At 43.8% G+C, this 26,406-nt stretch overlaps 1 protein-coding gene across 5 annotated transcripts in view; it reads left to right on the plus strand.

Moving 5' to 3' along the window:
- Positions 1–26,406, plus strand: part of RGS6 (regulator of G protein signaling 6) — a 549,755-nt gene that overhangs the window by 357,478 nt on the left and 165,871 nt on the right. For all 5 annotated transcript variants that reach the window (XM_045901123.3, XM_064571279.1, XM_045901122.2 and 2 more), the window contains exon 3: positions 17,920–18,019. In XM_045901123.3, the coding sequence (XP_045757079.1) occupies positions 17,920–18,019 (100 nt within the window). The remainder of the gene's footprint in view (positions 1–17,919; positions 18,020–26,406) is intronic.

The following is a 26,406-nucleotide window of genomic DNA, read 5'->3' on the forward strand; positions in this document are numbered from 1 at the left end:
AAGCCGGGGGAGCGGCAGGCAGAGGGAGAAGCAGGCTCCCCGCTGAGCAGGGAGCCCCATGTGGGACTCAATCCCAGGAACCCGAGATCGTAACCTGAGGTAAAGGCAGACGCTTAACAAACTGAGCCGCCCAGGTGCCCCTAAGCATGATTTTAAAATCTGTGCTGGTGAATGTTTATTTCATTTCAGATCCACTGGGCCCACATCTAAGGTTAATATCGCATGCTCTCCAGAACAAATTCCAACCCCTCTCACAGCAGCCTTGCCAGGGACCTAGAGACTCCTGGCCAGATGGAGTGACATTTGAAAAGTTTTTGGTGTGTCCCATCTTCCCAGACAAGATGTGAGTTTCTGTCAGTCTGCCCTCTTTCCAAAGCCCAGTGGTCTGCAGGGTGCCTTGGAGCGGAGCTTCCCCTCCCCCAATTAATCCGTTTATCAGAGATGATGCGGACAGGGCTGCCAGCCCAGGCAAGCAAGGGCTTTCAACAGAGCCCATCTGGAGGGGTCAGTCGCAGAGGGACGTGATCAAGGCAAGCGACAGGCCTGGGATTGTGCTGGGCACAGAAGGCTCCCTGGCTGAAAGCCGTGGTCCGGAAGACTCGGGAAGCTTTTCCCGTTGCACCTGCATTGGCTTGCTGCAGTTAAGCACTCCCACACCTAAAATCGCCCTGTTGTTCAGGAGGATGGAGCTGTTTGCCCCCAGAGTTTGAAAACTTTCCTTCCCAAGGGTAGCGGTTTGTCAGAGAAGTGGCCAGGCATTCAGATTTCACTTGCAATCTGGGAATCGCTATGAGGCTGTGTGTTCTTGCCGGGTTTGTTCACGTCCTCTCTGCTCTGCAAGATGGGACTGCCCAGCTAACTTGGCATTGTAGGGGGTTGACTAGGACGAACTATTGTTGGAGATGATTGTCCAGGGAGGGCAGCCTACAGAGCTGCATTTCCACTTGGTGTCAGGCAAGGGCTGCCTGGCCTGGGGCTTCAGTGTTCTTTCAGACCAAACCTCCAAGGTCAAGGGTGTACTGCCTTTTTCTTTTGTTCCCATTCTTTCTCTGTCTCTGTCTCTCTGTCTAGCTCTTCCTCCCTCCCCCACTTCCCTTCCCTCCCTCGCTCTCTCCTTCTCTCTTTTCCACCCTTTCTTTTCTTTCATTGCACTTTCTTTGGAGCCAAGCGCAAGCAGGATCTCCTTCTGCCCTTGAGAACCTCTCTTTAAGACTACTCCCGATAGAGGAGAGAAAGGTGTTTGTCCAATTTATTTTTGTAACCAATGCCCAATTTTGTTTTTCTCCACGGCCTCTTCTTTTGCAGTTCGTGTTTGCAATATTCTGTCCCTTGGAGAAAAAAAAAAAAGCTGTTAACAAAGGTGAACTTATTCCGATGATCTAATCTGTTGCATTCCTCTGCAATGCAAAGAGTTAAATGATGCATGAAATCACCTGTCGGCCCACATTAGACAGGGCTGTGTTTACAGACCCAAGGGTGGCTTGTGAATTATTTAACTAAGAGGACTCTTGGCTCGGTATCTGGCTAGACACGGTTCAGCCCCGAGTTACTTTGGAGGTGCTGTTTGCAGCCCCCGAGCTTCCCCTTGGCTGTGGAAACAGCCTGCCAGACACCATGGGCCGTTGCCAACACCAGGTCTCCTTGAGAACAACCTGAACTTAGCTCCTACAGGCTCCAGATGGCTTGCAAACTAGAGTGGAGTCTTGCAGAACCCTTAAAAGCTTTGCCAAAAAAGAGAGAATTGGCAGTGTTCCCACCCAGGTGGTAGGTTTGCCCTCCCCACACTGTGAACCTGGGGGTTATTGCTGGGGTTTGGAGAGTCCATTTAATAACACCCACCACCCCCCTCACTCCCATCCCCATCGGAGTTTGGATGCACTGAGAGCGAGGGAAGAATGAGGCAGAGGACGATCAAAATATCACCTTTATTACCAATTGACCTACCGGAGATTGTTGGGGGATGTCCTGATTCGGAACCCTAGAATGGAGGCACGCTTCCTGGCCCAGAGCTGGAAAACAGCCTCACCTGTGGAGGAAAGGGAGAGGCTGAGGGGCAGGGAGGTCAGGGGCCTTCCTCAGGGAAAGCAGCATTTCCTATCTGTCCTGAGCAGCCATGAGGAGCTGTATCTCTGGCAGACAGAATCATAGAGATTGGAAGAGCTCGTGCAGATCTTAGAGGCCATTGAAACCCTTTCGTTTGCAAAAGGAAACTGAGGCACAGAGGTTGGGGAATCGCCCATAGTAATGCGGCTTGTTAGAGGCAAGGCCAAGTTCTGTGTACCTCTTTGTCCAAGGGGGGGCACCACCCCATTGTGGTTCTCAGGCCCCAGTCCCACCCCCACCTCCTCCTCTGTCCCCCCTGGGATCGGGACAAGCTTAGAGGATGCACAGTAATCTGACTGCTTTTGCAGCAAATGGTAATTTAGAAAAAAATTACTATTATGAAATCAAGTCAAGTCAAGGTCTTTGTTGACACTTTGAGCTTTTTCAACTCTGAACACGCACTTGGGAATGCAGTCAGCTCCTGCCTGAGCTGGAGGGCAGGACAGCCAGCTTGGGGACAGACAGGGAGGGGAGGGGACCTAATTGGTATGTCACTGGAAGAAGGCTGTTGCCTCCCACTCAGATGGCGATCACTCTCATGCCTGCTTCTGCAAATGCTCAGAACTCTAGGCAGCTCCTTGGCTTCTTTCTGACCTTTGGACACAGTCCCCGCTGCTGTATTTTACCCCGTCAACAATTTACACTGTCAAAATCCTGCTTCTCCCAGCAACTCACTGTGGTGCTAGATTTGTGCATTATTTCCCTCAGCTGGTGTTTGGGGCTCAAACCCCAAGTGCTTTGGTCCGAGCCCCAGTGGAACACCAACCGGGGGAAAAGGCCCATTCCCGATGCACCCAGTGATGTCCAGGAGGCATGCACCTTTGCCACGGCATTCCCCATGGGCTCTCCTTCCCTCGCTGCCTGTGGAGCCACTGAAACCTAAAAGCCCACCGGTCCAGCACTGCAATGTCACAAGTTCACGCATACACTCATGTGCGTGCACACGTGGACACACACACACACGCATCGAATTTCTATTCCCATCAAATCTCTGCATCCCCAAATGACCTACAGGTTGGCAAAGGCTTCTTATCTGTCAGAAGTTATTTTTTTTAAAGATTTTATTTATTTATTTGAGAGAGAGAGAGAATGAGAGAGAGCACATGAGAGGGGGGAGGGTCAGAGGGAGAAGCAGACTCCCTGCCGAGCAGGGAGCCCGATGCGGGACTCGATCCAGGGACTCCAGGATCATGACCTGAGCCAAAGGCAGTCGCTTAACCAACTGAGCCACCCAGGCGCCCCTATCTGTCAGAAGTTATTATCCAATGGAAGTTTCCTCCCTCTATGACACACGCATTATCGCAAATGCAAGTTGTGCCGTTACCCCACCCCTCCCCGGACCCCCGTCCAGAACCCTCTGCCTCCCAACCACCCAGGCTCCTGAACACTAAGGAGAATGTCTGAGCCAGCAAGTAATTGGTCTGAAAGGAGGCCCCTTGGGGACAAAAAGGACATTTGGAGGGAACCCACTGATACATTTTGGATGGTGCTGTCCTTCTCCCTAAAGCTCAGTGCTGGAAAGCTCCCAACCATGCCAGAACCCACCCCCCTGAGGCTCCTGCCAAGCCCCGCCTTTCTCCAGGAGCAGTTGGGCCTGGGGGCAGGCCAAGTGTGGCCCTTCTCAGCTCTTGAAAGAGCTTCCCTGTGTATCTCATTCCAACACTACACTGACCTGGGGAAGAGGCAGAGCCGGTGGCTCACAGGTTAAGGCCACAGGGTAGGCAAGTCAGGGAGCCCTTCTTTCTCACATCTCCACCCCTCCCCATGGAACCATCATTACCTTGAAGGCAGGAGGGATGAGGCAAGCTGGTCCGGATGGGCCTGGAAACACGGAAACCCAAATAGCACCCACACCGGCACTGGGATTTCAGGGAAATGAAGGAACTTGTCGGTCTTAAAACATTTTCAACAAAAATGTGTTCCATGGTGCCACCAATCCAATTCATTCACGAGGGGACTGAGACCCTCAGAGGGGAAGTGATTCCTTCGTGACAAAGCAAGGGTGAGACCCACATGCAAAAAAAAGCCACTCTGAGGGCTTATGGAGATGAGACTTCACGCCATTCAGCATCTCCCCTCCCTCCAGGACACATCCCCCCCTCCCCCACCCGTCAGGGCTCTAGAAGGCCCTTCTGTCCCACCCCCACCCACACCCCTTCTGCCTACAGCCTCTCACCTGGGCCTTCCCCACCTTAGAATTCAAGTCTCAGACTCCCCCTCCTCCCACCTCCCCACTTCCCACTGTCCCCTGTCCTCTACATGGTCCTGTTCTCTGAGTTGCCTGGTGACAGTTAGCTCATTGGATGGACTAACTCACCCCAGGGAGGACTAAGCTAATGGGCTAACAAGTTTCTCTTCCAAGCTGACTGGGTGCATTTTAAGTTGCAAAAGTGACTCCTAGGGGCCATGCCTTGGCTCAAGACATGCTTCAAGAGCTGGGCAGTGGCAGTTCCAGGATCTCTACATAGAAAGGGCCATAGAAAGGACTGCGGTCCTTGCTCGGAAGCTGCATTTGCAGAGCAAGCATGCCTTTTTACTTGGACTCTGGTTTTGTTTCAGTTGATAAGATATTTGGGATAAGGGAGTAATCACTGCCCTGCCAACTTCTACCCCTGCCATTTAATACTTTCATTAAGATCTAGGTCACTTGCTTTTATGTTCACTAGAGTTCACGGCTGTCTTCTTAAGTCTGGTGCCAGAAGAGAACTTGGGATTTTTCAATGCAGACTCATCATTACAGATGAGGGCCCTATCACCTCCCTCATTAAGGTGTGTTTCTATTAATGCACCCATCCTAAGATCCAATTAACCTTTAGCTTTTGTTTGTTTGCTGCCACATTATATTTCAAGTTTTCAGTTGATTCACTGGCAGAATACCTTACATCTGGGCTGCAAAGTCATTTATCCCTCAGACTGTTTGTGTGGTGTTTTATCTATGTGTCTGTGCCCCAAGTGTAGAGGTTTCTATATATTCCTTATCACGGATAGTTTTAGAACAAACAAGAGACCAACTCTAATCATGATACTCCTCACTCCTGGTTCTGGAAAGTAGTGACTTCCTGACCCTCCTGGTTGTGAATCTGGTCTGTGAATCTGGCATTCATTCCCAGCCCTAACGTTAGATGTAGTCTTGGCTTTCAGAAAGCCAGAACTTCGAAGTAGTATGCCGTGTGGCTTCCTGAGGACCAGACAATACACGAGATGTCAAATTAGTTAATTTCGCACATGGAACACTGTCTAATCTGAAAATAATTAGTCACCATCTCCTGGGAGAATGTGTGTGTGTGTGTGTGTGTATGTGTTTGGGGAGGGGGAGCCTGGGAAGGGAAAGGAGGGGAGAGGAAGAGAGCAGGAGAGGAAATCGTTTTCATTGCATGCTGAACAGAAATAGCTGGAAAAAGCTAAGGTCTGTGGTCTGTAGCCAGTTTGCTAGGGTCGCTGTAACAAAGCATTGCAGGCTTAGTGGCCTAAACTACATAAAGGTTTTGTCTCAAAGTTCTGGAGTCTCCCAGTTGGGGAATAAGGTATCTGACAGGGCTGGTTCCTTCCAAGGGCTGTGAGGGACGGATGTGTCCCAGGCCTCTCTCCTTGGCTTGTGGATGCTGTCTTCTCCTTGAGTCTTCACATCTTGCCTTTACACACCTCTGGGTCCAAATATCCCCTTTTTATAAGTCGTATTGGATTAGGACCCAGCTGAATGACCTCATTTTAACATGATTAGCTCTACATAGACCCTATCTCCAAACAAGGTCCCATTCCGAGGCACTGGGGGACTCTGAACTTGGGGCAGACACCATTCAGCCATAACCAGGGGATTCACAACGAGGCGAACTGAGAATATCACCGACGCAGCAGGGAGCCCCTGGGAAGTAAGAGCGTGTGGAAATCAGCACTGACGCTGAGCCCTCCCCCGCCAGCCATTTACCTAGTCGACACCCCTCCGCAGGTATTTTAGGCCCTGTGGAAGCCCTCCTCCTCTGGTGGGTTACAAAACCCACCCCCTCCCCAATTGTGGTCAGTGTGTCAAATCCAGTAGTTTCTTGATTGGTGTCCCTCCTCTCTACCTCCTGGATCCCCGCAACTCCTTAACCCATAAGGAGAGGAAGAAGTTCCTTTTCCTTGGAGAAGAGGCAGCAGGTGTTCTACGTATGATCTTTTTCTCCACCGTCCCTCCTGATGATGTGAGGAGTAGGCAGGGTGGCCTAATGACTGACAAAGCAACAGGACCACATTCACCCCAGCCCACCTGTCTCCCGCATAGGTGGGGGCTGGACACCCCCGGCTCCCAGGGCCTGCCTCACTGGTCTGCAGGCAGCCTCCACCTGACACTTTACTCGCCCTCCTTTTGTGGAAGAGATGCAGGGAGACTGCAAAACAAAACAAAACAAAAAGCGACTGCGAAAGCCACTTCATCTGGGTGATGAACAGAAGTCATTGGCAAATGACCCTGCCTTTCTCCCAAGGGGGCTTGCCCGGTTTATTTTCAGATACTGGTATTTATCCCCAGGTTTTCAGTGTGCAGCTGACGGTCCATCAGCTGCTTCCCAGAGTTGCTCAGGCTCCTGAGAGTAAAATCAGAATTAGAGAGGTACATACTGTCTTAAATCTCATTTTCTTGGAGATGAAGAAAGTTTTTCTTTCAGTCTGTGCTTTCAGGAGCAATAAGCAAAGGACTTGGAAATTAAGAAGCACACCTTTTCCTGGGTTTGCAAAACTTGTCCTTCCTTTGGGCAGGTGTGGACCTCCCTTCGGCAAGCTCTGCTGCTTACCCTGCCTTGTGGTGGGACTTGGGATCTAAGGCCAAAATAAGGTTGCTCTGGGGAGCTTGGGCTAATGCGGAGTTGGGTAATGAGATCATCATTTCTCTGTAGTTGGAAACCTATGCACAGTGGGTCCCATTCAGTGAGAAGTGACTCGCTGTTTGGAGTGCTGTTGGGAAAGCACGGCTCCCTGTTCGCAGCTGCTGGCCCCGGAGGCAACAACACAAAAGAAGGGCCCATCCCTTGGCCTCTGAAGGGAGCAGCAGAACCTTCTGTGGTTACTCCCTTGCCTCAGATGGAAGAAGAAATTTAAATCTATTGTGAGAGAGGAGAGATGAACATTTCTCAGGAGCGACTATGTGCCGGGCACTGTGTGCTAAGAACTTTTGCCTACGTACTCATTTACATTTTAGAAATAAATTGTTGTTCCTTGAAATAAAGTAATTCCTGGATTTTAAAGAAATTTGGGGAAATAACAAGCCTAAGAAGAGGATAAAATGACCCATCATTCCTTGATCTATTCTGTTTAATCCCTTGGCGGCTGGAATGAAAGGGGGAGACCGGCCAGTTCTGCCTTCGTGTGAGGGGCAGGAAGAGGCCTGGAGCATTCTCTGGCACAGGAATGTAGTGAGGGGAAGGACCCAAACTCTGCAGGGGGGACCACAGCCTCTGGGCAGTCAGTTACAGCCTGGGAAGGGGAGTCTGGCATCACTTGGGTATGTGTTCCAGAAAACATCAGCCCCCGGGCTGCATGTTCAGAAATAGCATTCATTAGCTGCAGGAGAGCCTTGAGACATGAAACCCCAATGGAAGCCTTGCTGCTGACCACCGGCAGCACCAGTCAGGGTTGACCAGGGCCCTGTCCCACAGGATCCAGCAAGACTCCAGGATGCAACACGCGGGGGCTCAGGGGCTTCCTCAGGAGAAGAGGCAGGAATTGTCTGAGGTCGGTGGTGGTACAGCACCATCTTCGGCACGGCCCCCTGGGGGACTGTACCCCTTCTTCCTCAGGCTCATGAAACATCCAGAGGGGCCTCTCCCCTAAAAGGTGAGCACCAAAGGAAGGACCTGCCTGTCTGGTTTCCCAGCACCTGGTGCATCGTGAGTGTTCAAATATACTTGGAATAAGGAATGATTCACCTTCTGTTTCTCCTTTAGGACCGCTTTGCCTGATTTTGCCCCTCTGGAAGGGAGGGTCCCCCACACTGTGATTTGTCTCAGTTTCCTCCCTCAGGGGTGACTCGTGCGCTCACTGGAGCAGTTCGGGGCATCAGACATGAAGAATGGGATAATCAAAGAAAATGCCCTTATAGACAATTTATAATACATATGTGTGCACATGGACTGGTAATATCAAGGGCCATTTCCTAGGGGAGGGGCTTTTGAACAGGGCCTGGAAGCATGACTAGGACCCGGCAGGGTTTGCAGTGGGTAGATGAAGTACAGAGTGAGCCAGGAGAGCGTGCTGGGAGTTGTTTGCAGATGGAGTGTCCAGAAACAAAAAGCATTCTGGGAGCTGATGCTGGAAAGGTCATTCGACACCAAATAATAGAGGACCCTGAATTCCCTAGTAGGAAACCTGGCGTTTATTTTGTAGCAAGAGGGAGCCACAGCAGGTTTTTGAGGAGGGGATAACTTACATAAATTATTTCAAGCCCCAAAATTCACTCCAGTTCCCATTTTAGTTGTTCAGTTTGGAGTAGGGCAAGGTGTTGAGGTAGAGTCAGAAAGGAAGTGAGCCAGAAAGAACGAGTGATTTCAGAGTCCAGGGTGTCCTTGGGGTCAGACGGACAGGTGTTATGTTCCTTGCTCCTCTCCAGGAGGAAAAAATTGTAGTCATATTCCAGGACACTGGATAGACCGGTTTTTCCTTGGAACAAAGATATCGTAGGCCAGGTTGAAGAATGTGGCAAGATAAAATTTGAGATGGAAATAAAAAAGGATATTTGTTTTTCCACGTATAGAATGTGGTGTTGGCATTAATTAATGGGCTACTGTGACTCACTTAAGAAGTCTTTGGAAGTAACCTCTGAGCCACCCATCTTCTAATTGGTCCCAGGTAGACCAGAAACTGAAGTGTTTAAAATGTCATGGAAACAATTACTTCAGGTTATAGACAGATGTTTTTGCTGTCCTCAACCCTGACATCTTCCCCCAAGCAGACAACCACAAATCCTTGGTTTGGCTGTTAAGCTATTCAGAAGGAACAGAGAGCAGTGGAATGTGAGGAAATCCACCCACTTCCTCTCCAGGAGGACAAAATTCTAATCTGGTTTGGAAACAATGTAAAATGATGATATTCCAAACATTTATTCATGAGTAGGGGTCACTCTGTATGTATTAGTTTTCTATTGCTGCTCTAACAGATTACCTCAAGTTTCATGGTTTAACACAAGATAAATTTACTATTGCACAGTTCTAGTTGTCAGAAGTCTGAAATGGGTGTTTCTGGGCTAAAATCAAGATTTGGGGTGGAGGGCATACCTTTTGAAGGCTCTAGGGGACAATTTGTTTTCTTGCTTTTTCCAGCTTCTAGGGTCACCATATTCCTTACCTTGTAGTCCCTCCCTTCATCTTTAAAGCCAACAGAGTCTCATTTCTCTGACATTTTTTCTATGGTCACAGCTCTCTCTGAGTGACTATAGCTGGGAAGAGTCCTCATCTTTCAAGGACACATAGGATTAGGCTGACCCCACCTGCATAACCCAGGATAATCATGCCCCCATCTCAAGGGCCTTTACTTGAATCACACCTGCAAATTCTCTTTTGCCATAAGGTAACAGATTCACAGGTTCCAGCAAGTAGGATGTGGACAACTTTTGAGGGGATCATTTCTTCTGCCTTCCACACTGTGTACTAAACTTTTAAGCATAGGATGTGGCCCCATCTTCTGCCTTTTCTTCCACTCTGCTAAAGCCTTAGGTGAACTGGGGTCTGCTTGGGAACTGCTCTAGCAGCTGGTATAGGGATCCAGAGAGCCAGTTCTGGGGCAAGACCGCCTAGGTTTGATAACCCGTGTTCTCATTATTCAACAGCCTCATTTGGCCTTGGACAATTTGCTTGCCCTAAGTATCAGTGTGTTTCTCTATAAAGGGAGTAGAATAAGAAGCAGATGGCACACAAATTAGGGCAATTTGAGAAGATTATAATAGAGATTTTAGGTCCTCTCACATTGCTAGAATGTTTTATTGATCAGTGTCCATTTTCCTCATTTGCATTGTAGCTGGCCTTTTGCAGTCCAAGATTCCTTATTCCATGGCTCACCCAAAGGACCTGCTCCACTCATATTTCCGAGCAAACAATAGATTCTTATACAAGAGACACTATGCCTTCTAAAGCTTTGCTATTCCAGCCAAGCTGAGGGGAAAGTCATTTGCCCTAAAATATCATCAACAAGCCATTTGTTCACTGACCTAGAACATCATTCTTGTCTGTTTTCCTCTTCAATTAAATGGGGGGAAATGTTTTCCATAAAAGCAATTTATGAAGCACTACATACAGTAATGTTAAAACCATAAAAATAAGCCTCCAGGAGATAGAACAAGTAACACTACTTTATCCTTCTACCCTGGCGTTGCCCGTGGATGATGTCAAGCACAGTACACTGGGGAGCTGCTCTAAGCTCAGCTGATACTTGGGTGCCTATGGAGCAATTCTTTGAACATTGTTGCTAAGGTTCATGGAATCTTGAGATTTCTGTTTATTTAATCCATTTCCAAAGCAGAATGATCTTTAAAAATGTAAATACCAAGTTCACTTTAAAATGCAGACCCTAATATATTAAGCATCCCATTTAATGCTGGAATCCAAGATAAAGTTCTTTGAGGATAGAATACTCATGAGGGTGCCTGGGTTGCTCAGTCAATAAGCGTCCAACTCTTGATTTCAGCTCAAGTCATGATCTCAGGGTCCTGAGATCAAGTCCCACATAGGCTCTGTGCTGGGCGTGAAGCCTGCTTAAGATTGTCTTTCTTCCTCTCCCTCTGCCCCTCCCCAACCCCTCTATCCCTCTAAAAAAAAAAAGAAAAAAAAAATAGTACTCATGATATGTAAGTAATTTCAATGTCCATCAATAGGTGAATGGATAAAGATGAGATATATATCTATAGATACATATATCTCCACAATGGAATATTACTCAGCCATAAAAACAGAATGAAATCTTGCCATCTGCAACAACATGGATGGACCCTGAGGCTATTATGCTAAGTGAAATAAGACAGAGAAAGACATACAACTTCACTTATATGTGGAAAACAAAGCAAATGGCCAAACAAGACAAATGGAAACCAACTCACTGATACAGAGAACCAACTGGTGGTTGCCGGAGGGGAGGGAGGTAGAGGGATAGGCAAAATAGGTGAGGGGATTAAGAGGTACGATCTTCCAGTTATAAAATAAATAATACAAGGGGATGTAATGTACAGCCTAGGGAATATAGTCAATAATATTGTAACAACTTGGTCTGGTGACAGATAGGAACTAGGCTTACTGTGGTGACCATTTTGTAATGTATATAAATATTGAATCACTATGTTGTACACCTGAAACTAGTATAATATTGTATGTCGATTATTCTTCAGTTGAAAGAAGAATATAGCACTCATGTCATTCATTCAATTATTCATCAATAAATATTTACTGGTCACCTACTATTAGGATCAAATGATGAGAAAAATAGTCTAATGGGGAAATGCAAGTACAAGTTAAAGTGATAATTGACATAGAGAAAAGATAGAGGGTCCTGTTAGAGCTTATAACAGAATAAGCACTGAGAACCACAGACAGATTTTAAGCAGGGGAGTTAAATGATGAATTTTTTCCTTCAAGGGTATCACATGGGTTGCAGTATGGAGAACAGATCAGAGAGGAATCAGGCCTGCCCAACCATCCTTTTTGAATGTTCTTTGATACAGGATCTTTGTGCCAGACAATGTTATTTGGTTAACCCAACGCCATTTCCATTCCCCTCTTCCCGTGCTTCCATGGGGTATGGAGGCTGGATAAGCTGAATACCCTTTGCCCAGCTCCTTTTGCCATGTGACCCTGCTCTGGCCAATGAGACTAGAGCAGAGATCTGTTGGCATCTTCTGGGAAGGTATATGCTTTCTGGATAAAAAGAATAAGAACAGCTGTACCAACACTCTGCCCTTCTTCCTGCCTTTCTCCTTATTATTTCATGTAGATGTGATGCCTAGAGCTGGGGCAGCTGTCTGGCAAGCACGAGGGAAAGTCCATGATGGTGGTTCACATAGAATTGTATAACTGCGCTAACGCTACCAGGCACCCACGTACGCATTGCCTGTTATGTGGGGAAAATAATCCCCCATGTTTAGGGGTTGAATTTTTTTTTTTTTTTTTTTTTTTTTGCTTTCTATCAAAAGCATTTCAGACTGATAACTATGATTCAAAAGTAAGTTTAACTGAAAACAAATGAACAAGCATTTCAATCATTGTCATAGCCAGGACTCTCAGAATTCCCCTCCTGTCTTTGACATCATCGTCTTTTGAACGGGATGGTGAAAAAGGGAGGGGGGTCCCCTTGTGATGACCTCTGGAAGTAGTATTCCTTACTGCTTTGTGTTTCACTGGCAAGCCCCTTTCGAGCCCATTCGTGGCTCTGCTGCCACATCCTTAACTTGGAGCCTCAATGCCTGAGTTTTTCTGAAATGTATTAGTCCATGATGAAAGGGAACAGACTGTCTTTTACCCACTTCTGCACAGTAGAAAAAAAAAACTACACCTGGCACTTTGTAGGCGCTCAATAAATGTCCAGTAACCCAGTAAGTGAAGCTGAGTCCATTTATAAGTTGAGAGTAGCAGTGTGCTATGTTTTTTAAAAAGGAATGAAAGATAGCCTGATCTTATGGAACACATACGGGATGGAGCATGCTCAGGGAAGCATACACATTTTGGATTAAGAAATATGATGATCATTTGCCAGCTCTGATTGCTGCCTCTGGGTTGATAAGATGTGTCCAAAGAGTCATTTTCACTCCTTCACAGACACCAAAACAAAAGGGGTCTTTAATGAAATGCAGGAGCTGGAGTGACAGGCATTAGTAGTGAGAAATAGGCAATTGATGGCAAAGTCAAGATGAAATGCTTCAATAAAAAAGAACTTCATGCCTGAGGCATACATTTTTTGCTAAAGTTGTGGTGGATATATATATATATTTTTTAAATAATAGTAATATAGTTTGCCTATTCTTGAAGTTTTTTAAATCTTCCACTGAGGAAAAATTGGACAGGCTAAATAAATTGGTTCACTGGATAATTAATTTACACAAACAAAACTAACATTGGCCCTTTGTCCTTCCTGTTAGGAGCGCCATCTGTATGAGCAGGCATGGACTGGTCAGTAAGGAACAGTGTCAGGGCCTCTTTGGATCATGTCTCTCTCTGGCTTCTAATGCCATTTGTCCAAAATGATTTCTGAAAACATCAAAACTCCCCGGTCCTGCTCAGCATGCCACCTTGCACCTCAGCCCAGGGAAGGGTTCTGCGTGGTTCTGAGCCACCAGGCAGATGGCAGCGTGGAGAATGGGGACCCAGAGGCCTGACTGCCCGTCCTGATCTTTCCTTGCAGACACAGCTTTGCATTTGTCAACTCGGAGAAGCCTCTTGTGTCTTAGAACTAGAAATCTTCGTTTAGCAACCGGGCCTCTCACCGTAGAGATGAGGGCAGTAACGTCCAGAGAGGTTAAGGAACTTGTCCAGGGTTGACACAGCAAATCAGTGAAGCTGAGGCTAACATTTCTCCTGGGCCTCAGACCAGGGTTCTTCCTGCAGTCCTGCTGTGGCCTCACTTTGTGGAGAGACGGTTGCTTCTCCTCACCCCTCTCTTACCCCCGACAGCTCTATCAGTGAATTCTGTCTACTGTCTCATGACATTCCTCAGTTCAAAGGAAACCCACCCTATGGTGTAATGGTTTCCATTCGTCCTGCTGTTTGGAAGAATGTTCTACCTGCATGTCAGTGCTGAGTTTTGAGCTCCTTTGAAGGAGGGTGTCCTGGTTGTTGGGACTCATCCAGGCAGAACCTGCTGAGCGGGCCAAAGAGGTTTTTTGCATCACTCGCTGTCAAATAAGGGCCGTATTGATTGGCACAGGGAAACTGAGGTCCAACATTCTCCCTCATGACACGGAGCTTCATATTAAAGGGTGTCAGGGAATTGATGTTGCTCTTCTCCAGGAACAAAAGTATTAAAATTTAGATGGGACTGAATAGCCAAGAAACTATAAGTAGATACTTTCCCATCTCCCCAGTCCCAGGAGCTGTGATCTACGAGTAGAAGATAAAGCTCACCAAGTCTCCAGGACAAAGAGAGAAAAAACACAGAGCAGCTAGGCATCAGCAGTCATTGGACCAAAATAAATCCTGAGATGGTTGATAATCTGATTATCTGGATCGATTTCTCTCTTTCCTTTTCCACCCCCTTAGGACTGAGCTAAACTTCCCCTTCAATGCAAACGGTATTAAGTGCCTTGTATTTAAAGAGCATGTCTGCAGACACTGGTTGAAACTAAGGCGAATCTTGGATTTGGTGGAGCTTGGGCATCATTAGAGTCAAGAAGAGTTGGATAAGAATTTGGGCTTTGCCACTTATTAGCCATTTGTCCTTGGGTAAATCCCCCTAACCTTTCTCAGCCTAAATTTCAACACCTTTACTAAGTAACTTTTAAGACTGAGAAATAAATTATATACTTTATTTTAAACAATACCAAGGACAGCGTTGATCATATGTAAGCGTTCTGAAAATGTTTGCCATTATAATGTATATAAACCCCTGGGAGCCCACTTTGGATTTTTTGGTAGGTCGGTACTCTTAGCATTTCACCAGAAACCATGACCAAAAAAAATTTGGAAGTAGTATGATTAGCTGATGTTGCAGAGCACCAACCTCCAGAATCAAACTCAGCTATTACAAATTTTCCTAACACAACAACAGAATGGGCTACAGAAGAGTATAGGCCCTAAGAATTTTTAAGTAAATGGTGGATGGTATAATTGGAATTTCTGCATCCTTAAAAAGCACTGGATTTTAGGATGCCCCACCTCAAGGACTCATTGATTCTTATTACTAAGTATTTGTGTGGCTTCAGCAATTTCTGATCCGTGCATTTATTTTAGAGCCCCTTTGTATCAGGAAGCTATAGCCACAATTTTTCTGCATAGCAAACCACCCAAACTCAGGGGATTACAACAATAAGCTCCTGAGTGGGCACATCAACTGAGGTTTGACCTATCTAGCTGTAGGTTGGGTCCCTTCTGCTCCAGATGTCTCTCACCCTCCTTGGAACAAAAACTATCTGATACAGGAGGGCAAGAGAAGAGGGTGAGCATGACCATGCAGGTACATTGAAAGCCTCTGCTCACATGATGTTCAGTATCCTCCCATTAGCCAGGCAAGTCACATGGCCAAGCCCAAAAGTCAAGGGGCGGACTCTCCGCCCACTGTGAGGCCAGGGCATAGAATTGGGTAAATATTAATACTATGGAGGAGTCGAGAATTGGGGACCAATGAACATTCTTCAACACCTCTGGTGTTGTAAACTATTGCTGCAATGTAATTCCCTTTCTGGTCACTTAAGGGGGTTGTCCTCTGGATCTGGCTGTAACCTCTGATAAATAATATACCTCCTGGCACATTGTGAACCCGCATGAGAAGATAGGTCTTCTTTAATAAATACATCCTTTTAAAATTCGGTGGTGTGATGAAATGACTACACAGAGCATAGAAGAAAAGAACTGTGGAGCATTCCTCAGCACAGCCAGTCCTTAAATCCAGCCCACGTCAGCAGAGACTGGAAATTACTGTCATCTAATGGCAAGTCAGGAGTCTAACTGAATTGAAATATTGGCTTCCCTCCAATTCCCAGTGATTTTGAGTCCATTCTATAAAAAGCATCAACGTAACTGATATATGTGGTTTCAGATAGCACACCGGATCGAAAGCATAGATTACTTTGAAAATATGACCATTTTTTTCTAGTAATAACTCTCCTTGACTGTCAGTAAGGAATACTCAGACTACTCTAAATCATTGGGTTAAGTTTAGGGGCAGTGAGGCAGGGCACTAGCTGAGATGATTAATATGAGTGTGGATGAAAAGTCTTCTTATCCTGTCTTTTAACAGAATGCAGGTCTTCAGAGACTAACCTTTATTCTTAGCATGATATATCCATCCACTCCCTAAAGGGCCAGGAGCTTAAGATTCTTTCTCATTATCACTACTTCTCAGGAAAATCCAGAAATAGCCAAAGGAAAGTGGTCTTCCTGCTTGACTGCTTTTCTGGGAATCTTATTGAGTGGTAGCACAGCCCAGGAGTTAGAAACCTGAGCCCTGAAGTCTGTGGCTGTGTTTAAACGCAACTGGGTAGCTGTGTGACTTTGAGACGGTTGTTTAACTTCTGTGGTGGTCATTGGTGCTGCTCACAGATGGTCAGTTCCCCTTTCCTGCTGGCACCCAGAAAACTGGACCCCCTGGCTCCTTTGTGGTAGCATGGTCCCATAGAACTAGTTTTGGCTAAAGAATTGTGAGCAAAGGTGTTATATATAACTTCTTGGCTATAACATTTAATAATCAATGCAAGATTCTCCAGAATTCTCTCTTGTCCCTCTAGCACAATGATGAGCAACATTCAAGATGGTGGCTGTTCCATCAGCCTGGGGTCTCAGAGTAACTACAATGAGCAGAGTCCCCCTGGTGACCTGTGATAGACTTGAAGCCTGAGAGAGAAATAAACTTGGTTGTACTCAGCCATTGTGATTTTGAGGGGTATTTGTTAGAAAAACCTAACCTGATTTACCCTGGTTTGATACCTGAAAAATGAGGATAACAGTGGAATCTAGCTTGTGAAGTAATCATGAAGATTAAATAGGATAATATGTGTATATACTTAGAATAATACCTAGCACATAGTAAATTCTTAATATATTTTAGCTATTGTATATTATTATTAAGTTATTCTGTATCCTAACCTAGTCTCTAATGACGTATTCATATCTATCAAACAAGTTGCCATGTGACTTCGAGAAATTCAACCTCAAATTGCAATACAACTATGTTAGACTAGATGGGCTCGAGTTTTAAATCTCTAGACTTAAAGTTATGTGCATCTTTTATGGATGCACTCAGAGGATCATCCTGGTGTTTCACAGATATTCTGTTGCTTAGGGGAACAAGATGTGTGATAAAACTAAACATCATCTTCTCTCCTTTTCCAGTTGCTCCTTACCCCCAAGTCCCCGAACAATAAGATCTATGTCCTTGTCACAGATTGTTCTGTATCCTATTCTGAAGCTTTCTGCCCAGGAAATTACATCTGGCTTGTAAATTCTTAGCTACAAATTGGTTTCCCAATATATGCACCTACATCCTTAGTAATCCATCTTCTCTCTCAGTTCTGTGTTCAACATATATACATAATATCTTGTTTTATTAATAAAATCTCACTGGCTTCAAGCCACAGCCCACCATAGACTTTCTTTTGGCAGTGTGGTCTTCTTTAGTCCAAAAGGAGAAGATTCTGTCCTTGTTCCACTTTAATCCTGGCATAAGGTGACCACCCTCACACCACCACAACCAACCACTGAAACCTGTCCTCTAATTTCTCTGGATTAGAACTTTCCATGTCTTAATTTACAGTATGTATTTTTCTCCTGTGTGATTCTGCCTGGATCTTGCACTGGTCCCAAAGGCCAGATGGTTCATATTGTTCAGCCCATGTATAAACCAAATTTGGGGGAAAGGAGGAATTTCATTGCATACTGAATTACAAGTTGGATTTCATTAGGAATCCTAATATTTCTCCTTCCTTACCTTCTTGATCTAGGAGTCTGTTCTTGTAGACTATGCTTTATGCTCTTATATATAACCTCATGGCCTCCCCACCCACTCCCAGTGCTTGGTTTATTGCAGATCCTGCTACTATGTTTATTGGCTGTCTAGGTGGAGGCTTTTTTTTATATCTGTTGTTCATACATGTTCCTTTTGGCTATTAATAAACTATTACTTTATGGGAAGAAATGACACTTCTTTATCCTCTTTCAGATTGAAGACATCATTACAAAGATGCAAGATGACAAGACAGGTGGTGTGCCCATCAGAACAGTCAAGAGCTTTCTCTCCAAAATTCCCAGTGTTGTCACAGGTAAACATTCTCCTTACAAGTGTTGGTGGCAATAGGAAAGGCTGCTGAAGAGTTGTATATCTTGATTGTGCCCTGGGGTGTGTCTAAGAATTTGTGACTAGTAAAGATGATACATTCAATGTGCTTCTTAAACAAAGTCGAGTTCTGGTCATGGTTTCCAGAAGCTACTCTTTGCCAGTGATTCAGAAATGTCTTACCATGACCAGCCCTTCTGTGTACAGGTTGATGCTTCTGGAAAGAAACAAACTCACTAATGAATTGGATAGCCCATCAGCAATTTTGGCCTATGAGATGTACACAAGCACAGATATATTAAAGAAAGTATTTTAGTTTTAAACAAGCTTTAAGAAAGTCTCATGTTCAAATTCTACAAAATGCTTTTAAGTTTTTAACTCACGGTACTTGAACTCTTGAAAGAAGTGGTTTTAGAATATTTTTCTGCATTACTTTGAGGATTTTATGTGTTTTATATGCTCAGACATTTTTAAAATTAATTATGAAGTGTATCAAACACATGGTTATAGTTTCAGATATAATACTAAAACAGACCACCTGTGCCCAACATCCTGCTTCCTAAATAATGTGTCATCAGTATCTTAGAGCCCCTCGTGAGCCTAATGGATGACATCTGCCTCCCTTTCCACCACAAGTAACCACTATATACTTTTATCCTTATCAGTTTGTTGCTTTTCTTCATAATTTTACCACATGGGCATGCATCCCTTATATCTAAACAGATAACCAAATAAATTAAGATAAAATTTTAGGTAGTTCTCTCATCAAAATATAGCTATTTATTTGCTTTCCAAATTATAGAATAATTAAAATAAAAAATACTGACAATACAGGGGGCCCCTGGGTGGCTCAGTCGGTTAAGCGGCTGCCTTCGACTCAGGTCATGATCCCAGGGTCCTGGGATCGAGCCCCGCATCAGGCTCCCTGCTCAGCGGGAAGCCTGCTTCTCCCTCTCCCACTCCCCCTACTTGTGTTCCCTCTCTCGCTGTCTCTCTCTGTCAAATAAATAAATAAAATCTTAAAAAAAAAAAATACAATACCAAGTGTTGGTGAGGCTATTGAGCAACTGGAACTCTCACACGCTGCTGGTGGGAAGGTAAAAACGCAACTACTCTGGAAATTTCTTATAATGTTAGACAAATGCTTACCATATGACCCAGAAATCCCACTCCTTGGCATTTATCCAAGAGAAATGAAAATGTGCATTCAGATGAAAACTCGTATTTATAACAACTTTATTTTTAATCTCCAAAGCCTGTACACAACCCAAATGCCCTTTAATGTGTGAATGAATAAACAAACTATCGCTTCTCGGCCTTTTGGCTAAGATCAAGTGTAGAATGAATAAACAAACTGTGGTAGACCCATATTCATCAATAAAGAGGAGTGAGCTATTGATACAGGCACCAACTGAGATGAACCTCAGAGTTATTTTTCTGAGTGAAAGAAGCCAGTCTCAAAAGATTGCATGCTATATGATTCCATTTATATGATATTCTAAACAAGCCCAAAACTATAGTGATGGAGACAGATCAGTGGTTGCCAAAGATTGAGAGCTGAGGGAGCATATGACTATAAAGGGATCACACGAAGGAATTTTTTTAAATTTTTTATTGTTACGTTAATCCCCATACATCATTAGTTTTAGATATAGTGTTCCATGATTCATTGTTTGTGCATAACACCCAGTGCTCCATGCAGAACGTGCCCTCCTCAATACCCATCACCAGGCTAACCCTTCCTCCCACCCCCCTCCCCTCTAGAACCCTCAGTTTGTTTTTCAGAGTCCATCGTCTCTCATGGTTCGTTTCCCCCTCCGATTTCCCCCCCCCTTCATTCTTCCACTCCTGCTATCTTCTTTTTTTTTTTTTCTTAACATATATTGCATTATTTGTTTCAGAGGTACAGGTCTGTGATTCAACAGTCTTGCACAATTCATAGCGCTCACCATAGCACATACCCTCCCCGATGTCTATCACCCAGCCACCCCATCTCTCCCACCGCCCCCCCACTCCAGCAACCCTCAGTTTGTTTCCTGAGATTAAGAATTCCTCATATCAGTGAGGTCATATGATATATGTCTTTCTCTGATTGACTTATTTCACACGAAGGAATTTTATAAGGTTACAGTGGAACTATTCTGTATCCTGATTGTGGTGTAGTGGTAAAATTAATTTATATGTAGGTCAAAATTCATAGAACAGCACACCAGAAAAAAAAAAAGAGTCAATATTAGTATGTCACCTTAAAAAATAAATACATTCAACTGAGGTACCCATAAGTTTCCTAACTCATTATTCAGACTGTCACTGTTTGAACTCAGGTACCAAATAGATCTGGATAATGAAGGATGATTGTATTGTTAGTATGCTCTAATTTTGAAATTTATATAAATGGAATTATAATATTGGCTATAATATACTATATTTTTCATATATTTCTGGATTTTGCTTGATAAAATGTTGTTTAGCATTTTTAAATCTATTTTCATGGCAAGATTAGTTTGTTGTTTTTCTTACTTACCCTCCTTGCTGGTATCAAATTTATGCTAGACTCCTAAGATGAACCATGGAATATTTCTTTTGCTGATATTGTGTTGTTCTCTGAAAAATGTTTTTCTCTTTAATCTAGATTTTAGGTGTTTCATTTCAGTTATTTTATTTTTTTATTTCTAGAAGTTCCGTCTGGTTCTTTTTGCAGTATACTTGGTCATTCATTCAACACATATTTATTAGGTGCTTACTATGTTCTAAACATTGCTGGGCAGTGGGGATTCAGAAATAAATGAAACAAATCAAATTTTCTGCTCGTGGAATTTTAGATTCTAATGGAGGAAACAACAAAATAAATAAGGAAAATTTGCAGAATTTGAGGTAGTGATAAAAGCCAAAGAGACAAAGTGTGAACGGGCGATAGTAGTGTTGCAACTCTGGAACAGGTGGCCAAAAAATTCTCTGAGAAGGTAACATTTGAGTAAAGATGGAAGGAAGATGAAAGACTGAGTCATGTGGATATTGAGGAAAAGAGCATTCCAGAAAGCAAGTGCTAAGTCTCCAAGGCAGGCATGTTCTGGCGTACAAAAGTCAGTGAAAGAAACAGAAGGAGCAGCTGGAGACGAAGAGGAAAATCAGGAGGACATGGTTTCTTAGAAGCCAGATTCTCTAGAAAGTGTTTCAAGGAAGAATGGAGTGATCTACTGTGTCAAAAGCTGCTGACAGTCAAGTAAGATAAGCACTGAGAATCAACCTTTGAACTTAGCAACAATTGAATTCAACTGCTGACCTTGATAAGTGCACATTCCATGAAGCATTTGGGAAAGGGGATAGCAAAAAGCCTTATTGGAGTGGGTTCAAGTCAAAATGGGGGGAGAGTGATTTGAGGTAGTGAGTATAATTAATCTTTGAAGGAGTTTTCCTTAAAAGGAAGAAATGCAGTAAATATAGAGAGGTAAATGGAGTCAGGACATGTAGGTTTTTAAGTAATATGAAAGTGACAGTATGCTTATATGATGATGGCAATGACTCACTAGGGAGGGGAAAATGCTGCAGGAGATAGAGGAAAAATTTAAGAAGCGATATTGAGTAGGTAAGAGATTGAATCTAATGCACGTTAGTTGGATTGTTCTAGCTAGAAACATGTACAATTTATTCATAGGAAGACGAGTAGAGGCACAGTAGATGTACAGAGTTGCGAATAAGCATGGTGGGGTGGTGGTAGCTTGTAGGAGTCTCCTAATTGTTTCTATTTTCTTAGTAATATGGAAAGGAAAGAAAGTGGAAATGTTAGATTTGCGAAGAGATTAGAAGCTGTGAAATAGTCATCTAGGGGTGTAGAGAGGTTGTCTGGACTAAGGAAATAGAGTTTGACTGTGAGGTAGCATTAAGGACCCTCTTGAGATTATTAATATTTATGAATTTAAAAAGAGGCAATTCTTTCTCCAGCCACATTTAGCTCTCTGGATTTGGACATGTGTCAGGTAGAAAGCTGGACTTAATTAAGGCTATAGCAAGTATGAGAGTATAATAAATCAAGAGAGAGGCAAGAGAGTAACTGAAATGATTGACCATTAAATTTTAACTGAGTAAGGAGATGGAAGTGAAACATGAGATAGGTGAGGAATAGTGAAGAGTAGTGATGACCATAAACTTTACAGTCTGGTGGAAAAGAAGTTTTGGAGGCCAAAGTAAGAGCTAGAAATGTAGGGAGTGGTGATTGGATAGTGGAATGTTTGAAATTAGGATTATGGAGGGATTGCAATGTATTGGTGGTCACAAGATATGAGGTATGACCATGGGAATAAATGACTGAGATAGGATGGAGGTAGAAGAGAGGAGGTCAAGGAACTAAGGGGCCATGATTTGGGAAGACTGAACTATGTGGATATTGAAATCACTGCAGGGGGGATAGTTAGAGAGCGTGATTGTGAGTCTATGGTTAAAATCTTCATGGAATGAGAGAGCCCTAGGCATCAGTAGGTGACTTTCACAACAAGAGGTATAGGTGGTTTAATCTGATGTTATGAGAGCCAAAGCTAATTGTTTTTGGTAGAAGAGGCAGGGAATGAAGACAGTCTAAAAGAAGACATGAGAAGCTAGGTGTCACTTACCTGCCTTCAAACCTATGGTGTGTAAAGCATGGGAGGGAAAATAGCCACTGCCTCAGAGAGCTGTAGGAAACCAGGGCCATTGAGAAAGAACAAGAAGATGAAGGGAATATTAACTGAAAAGGATGAGGATATGAACAATTTTACGTATGATTGACCATGAGTTCCAGAAGGCAAGTGAAAGCCTTTCAGGAAATAGTATATATTTAACCTGGGTAATAAAAGTCCACAGTTGCTAGGTACCAGGCACTAGAGTAGTCACAGGAAATGTAAAGATAAATAAAAACCTAGTCTCTGCTTTTCAAAAACTGTTAATCTAATGAGAGAAACAGATACAGGTACACCAATAGTTATATGAGCTATGTGTTATGATAGAAAAAATGAACAAAGCCCAGAAGAAAGAATCATGAGTTTTTTTTGAGTAGGTCTAGAACATTTCTCTGAGGTTGTATATCAGTTTTCTATTGCTGCATAACCAGCCACCACAAATCATAATTATTTTTTATTTCTTGTGATCATGATTCCATGAATTAGTAATCCAGGTAGTTCTTCTGCTGGTCTTACCCATGAGGCCCTAGTCATCTGATGGTTCAGTGGAGACTAGAAGTCTATGATGGCCTTACTCATTTGTTTGGCAGTGGTGCTTACTCTTAGATGGGGCTTCAGTTCTCCTCTGTGTCACCTTGTATCACCCAGCAATTTAGACTGAGACTGAGACTGATGATCTCAGAGTTCTAAGGGGGAAAGGGAGAAAACTACAAGGCTTCTTAAGGCCAAAACTCTGGAATTCATGCAATGTTAAGTACATGTAGTCTATTCTTCAAAGCAAATCACAAGACCAGCCTAGATTGAAGAGGATAGAGAAACCAATTTCTGGTGTAGGAATAGAATGTCACATTGACATAAGGAGACATGATTCTTTAGGGGCCATTATTATAATGATCTACCACATGAAATAATTTTAGAACTGGATCTTAAACATAAGTTGAAAACTGGGGAAGGTCATTCCAGGCAGAGAAAATAGAATTTTCATGGGCCGAAATGCATGAAAAGTATGACAGTTTGCAGCAGAGATGAGCTCGTTTATGTGGTTATAATTTAAAATGCATGTATGTGTGTATGTATTTGAAGAGAGGAGCACATTGGCAGAATACCCAGAGAAATTAAAAGGATATGAGACTTGACCTTAATAACAGATTATAGGGGCACCTGGGTGGCTCAGTGGGTTAAGCGCCTGCCTTCAGCTCAGGTCATGATCTTAGGGTCCTGGGGTCGAGCCCCAGATCAGGCTCCCTGCTTAGTGGGGAGCCTGCTTCTCCCTCATCTTCTGCTGCTCCCTCTGCTCATGCTCTCTCCCTCGGTCTCTCTGTCAAATAAGTAAAATAAATAAAATCTTTAAAAAAAACAACAGATTATAAAGGAACTTGACTTATAGAATTTATCCCAAAGGTAATGGTTTTAAATAGGAGTGACATCACATCCATGTGTTAGAGGCACCCCAATGTTCATAGCAGCAATGTCCACAATAGCCAAACTGTGGAAGGAGCCGAGATATCCTTCAGCAGATGAATAAATAAAGAAGATGTGGTTTATATTACTCAGCCATCAGAAAGGATGAATACATACCATTTACATTGACATGGATGGAACTGTAGGGTATTATGCTAAGTGAAATAAGTCAGAGAAAGACAATTATCATATGGTTTCACTCATATGTGGAATATAAGAAACAGTGCAGGGGATCATAGGGGAAGGGAGGGAAAACTGAATGGGAAGAAATCAGAGAAGGAGACAAACCATGAGAGACTCTTAATCCTGGAAAACAAGCTGAGGGTTGTGGAAGGGGAGGTAGGTGGGGGATGGGGCCACTGGGGGATGGGCATTAAGGAGGGCACATGATGTGATGAGCACTGGGTGTTATACGCAACTGATGAATTGTTGAACACTACATCTGAAACTAATGATGTACCATATGTTGGTTAATTGAATTTAAATTAAAGAAAAGAAGCAGGAAGAGACAGGGAGCATGAAAACTGGTTAGAGAATCTTTAGATGAGGGAGTCTAAGCAGGAAATAAGGAGCCACAGTATCAACTGGAACCTCAGCTTTAGAGCTGCTCCTCATTTAATCTTCACAAAGATTCTGTAAGGTAAGAAGTGTTCTTATCTCCATTGAACAGGTGAGGAACCCACTAATTCAAGAACATATGTTGCTTTTCTGAGGTCACACAGCTAGTCAGTCCCAGGACCTCTGCCTCCAGTGACCCCCATGAAAGAATAGTGACTGTAAGATTCTGAGGGAAAGATAGAATAAAAGATGGATGGGACTTGGTGACTAGATGTGGGGCAAAGGGGGATTCATTCAAAATAGGATCCCAGTTAACATGGTGGATTAAATACATTCATCTTTTTCTCCTTTGAAACCACACAAAAACGATAATAAAGGATTTTTTAAAGATGTAATCCCAAAGTTGGAGGCCATTACTATAACAATACAATGTGAAAAGTAAATATCCTTGGATTAAATATCCTTGAAAAGATAGTCCAATACAAAAGACAATCAATGCATCACTCTCACGATGTGCAGGTATGTGAGATACTCGTGGAGAAATAGTTCCCAACACAGGAGACAGTAACAGCAAAATTTAGGGATCTGAAAAGCAAATGGATGCATGGTAATGGGCACAGCTCTGAGGCAACTAGTGATGACTAGTCAGTGGAGAAAGCTAAAAAACAACTCTATTTATGTGATAGAGTCCTCAAAAGGCTCAGATACTTGTAGTTCTATCTAGTTAGAATGCATTTGTCCAACATACTCACCTTCTGCTTAACCACCACTCCATGGGCCAATCACCAACTCAGTGTCTACTGTTGAGTGCTATCGGTTCCCACACGGCCAGCACAGCTCGGGCTGGAGTTGAGATTGCCCCTAACACCAATCCAACTCCGGTACAAAAGATAAATCTCATGCTCAACCTATTCAAGGTAGGCAGCAAACATGACATTCAGCCAGCACCTGCTGTGACCCAGGGAAGAGTTAGCAACTGGAACACAGGAACCTCATTTGGCAATGCCAACAAGCACAGAAGAACTTAAGTCTGCACCAGTGGGTACTCAGCAGCCACAGACTGAAACAGAATTTAGCTGTAATGTTGTCGGATGGAGCCATGGTTGTAGCCAATCCCATGAGCATTATGTTTAAACCCATAGCCAGAGTGCTAGCACCAACACAGCAGCCCCAAGCTCTTCACCTTCACCAACCTTCTCTAGAGAAAATCTGGGATGATATTTCAGGAAAACATTATACCTCTTCAAACTCCTTAAATTGCTGGTACTAGAGTAGAGAGCTACATCCAGAAAAAATCTAGGTCACTGAGACCTTCTAGTACCAAACCCAAGGTGGAGATCCATGAATATGTGGCCACTCTGTTACTGTGCCAATGGAGATTGTGTGTACAGACCCATAATCAGCCCACATTGCAGCCTTTTCTCCCACTCAGCACCTGCATCCATCTTTCTAACCTTTAGTGAAATAGCCCATCACCCATCAAAACCAGCAGACATCCTCTCACACGTTTTGGGAGTTTTGCTCCAACATTAGAGTTTCCCCGCCATGGGCAACAGCTAGGAGTAGCTTTCTCTCTTCTGTATCAGGACCCCATTTCCTCAGTAAAGATTAAAATGTAAAGATTAAAAATGATGGATGAAATGAGGCTGGTGTAACCAACACAATGTTTCTATCACTTGTGTTGGTGGACGACAAATTGTCC

The sequence above is a fragment of the Mirounga angustirostris genome, unplaced genomic scaffold, assembly GCF_029215605.1.
Source record: "Mirounga angustirostris isolate CCGP_5_RB_7025 unplaced genomic scaffold, mMirAng1.0.hap1 SCAF_9, whole genome shotgun sequence".
In the NCBI taxonomy this organism is placed as follows: Eukaryota; Metazoa; Chordata; class Mammalia; order Carnivora; family Phocidae; genus Mirounga; species Mirounga angustirostris.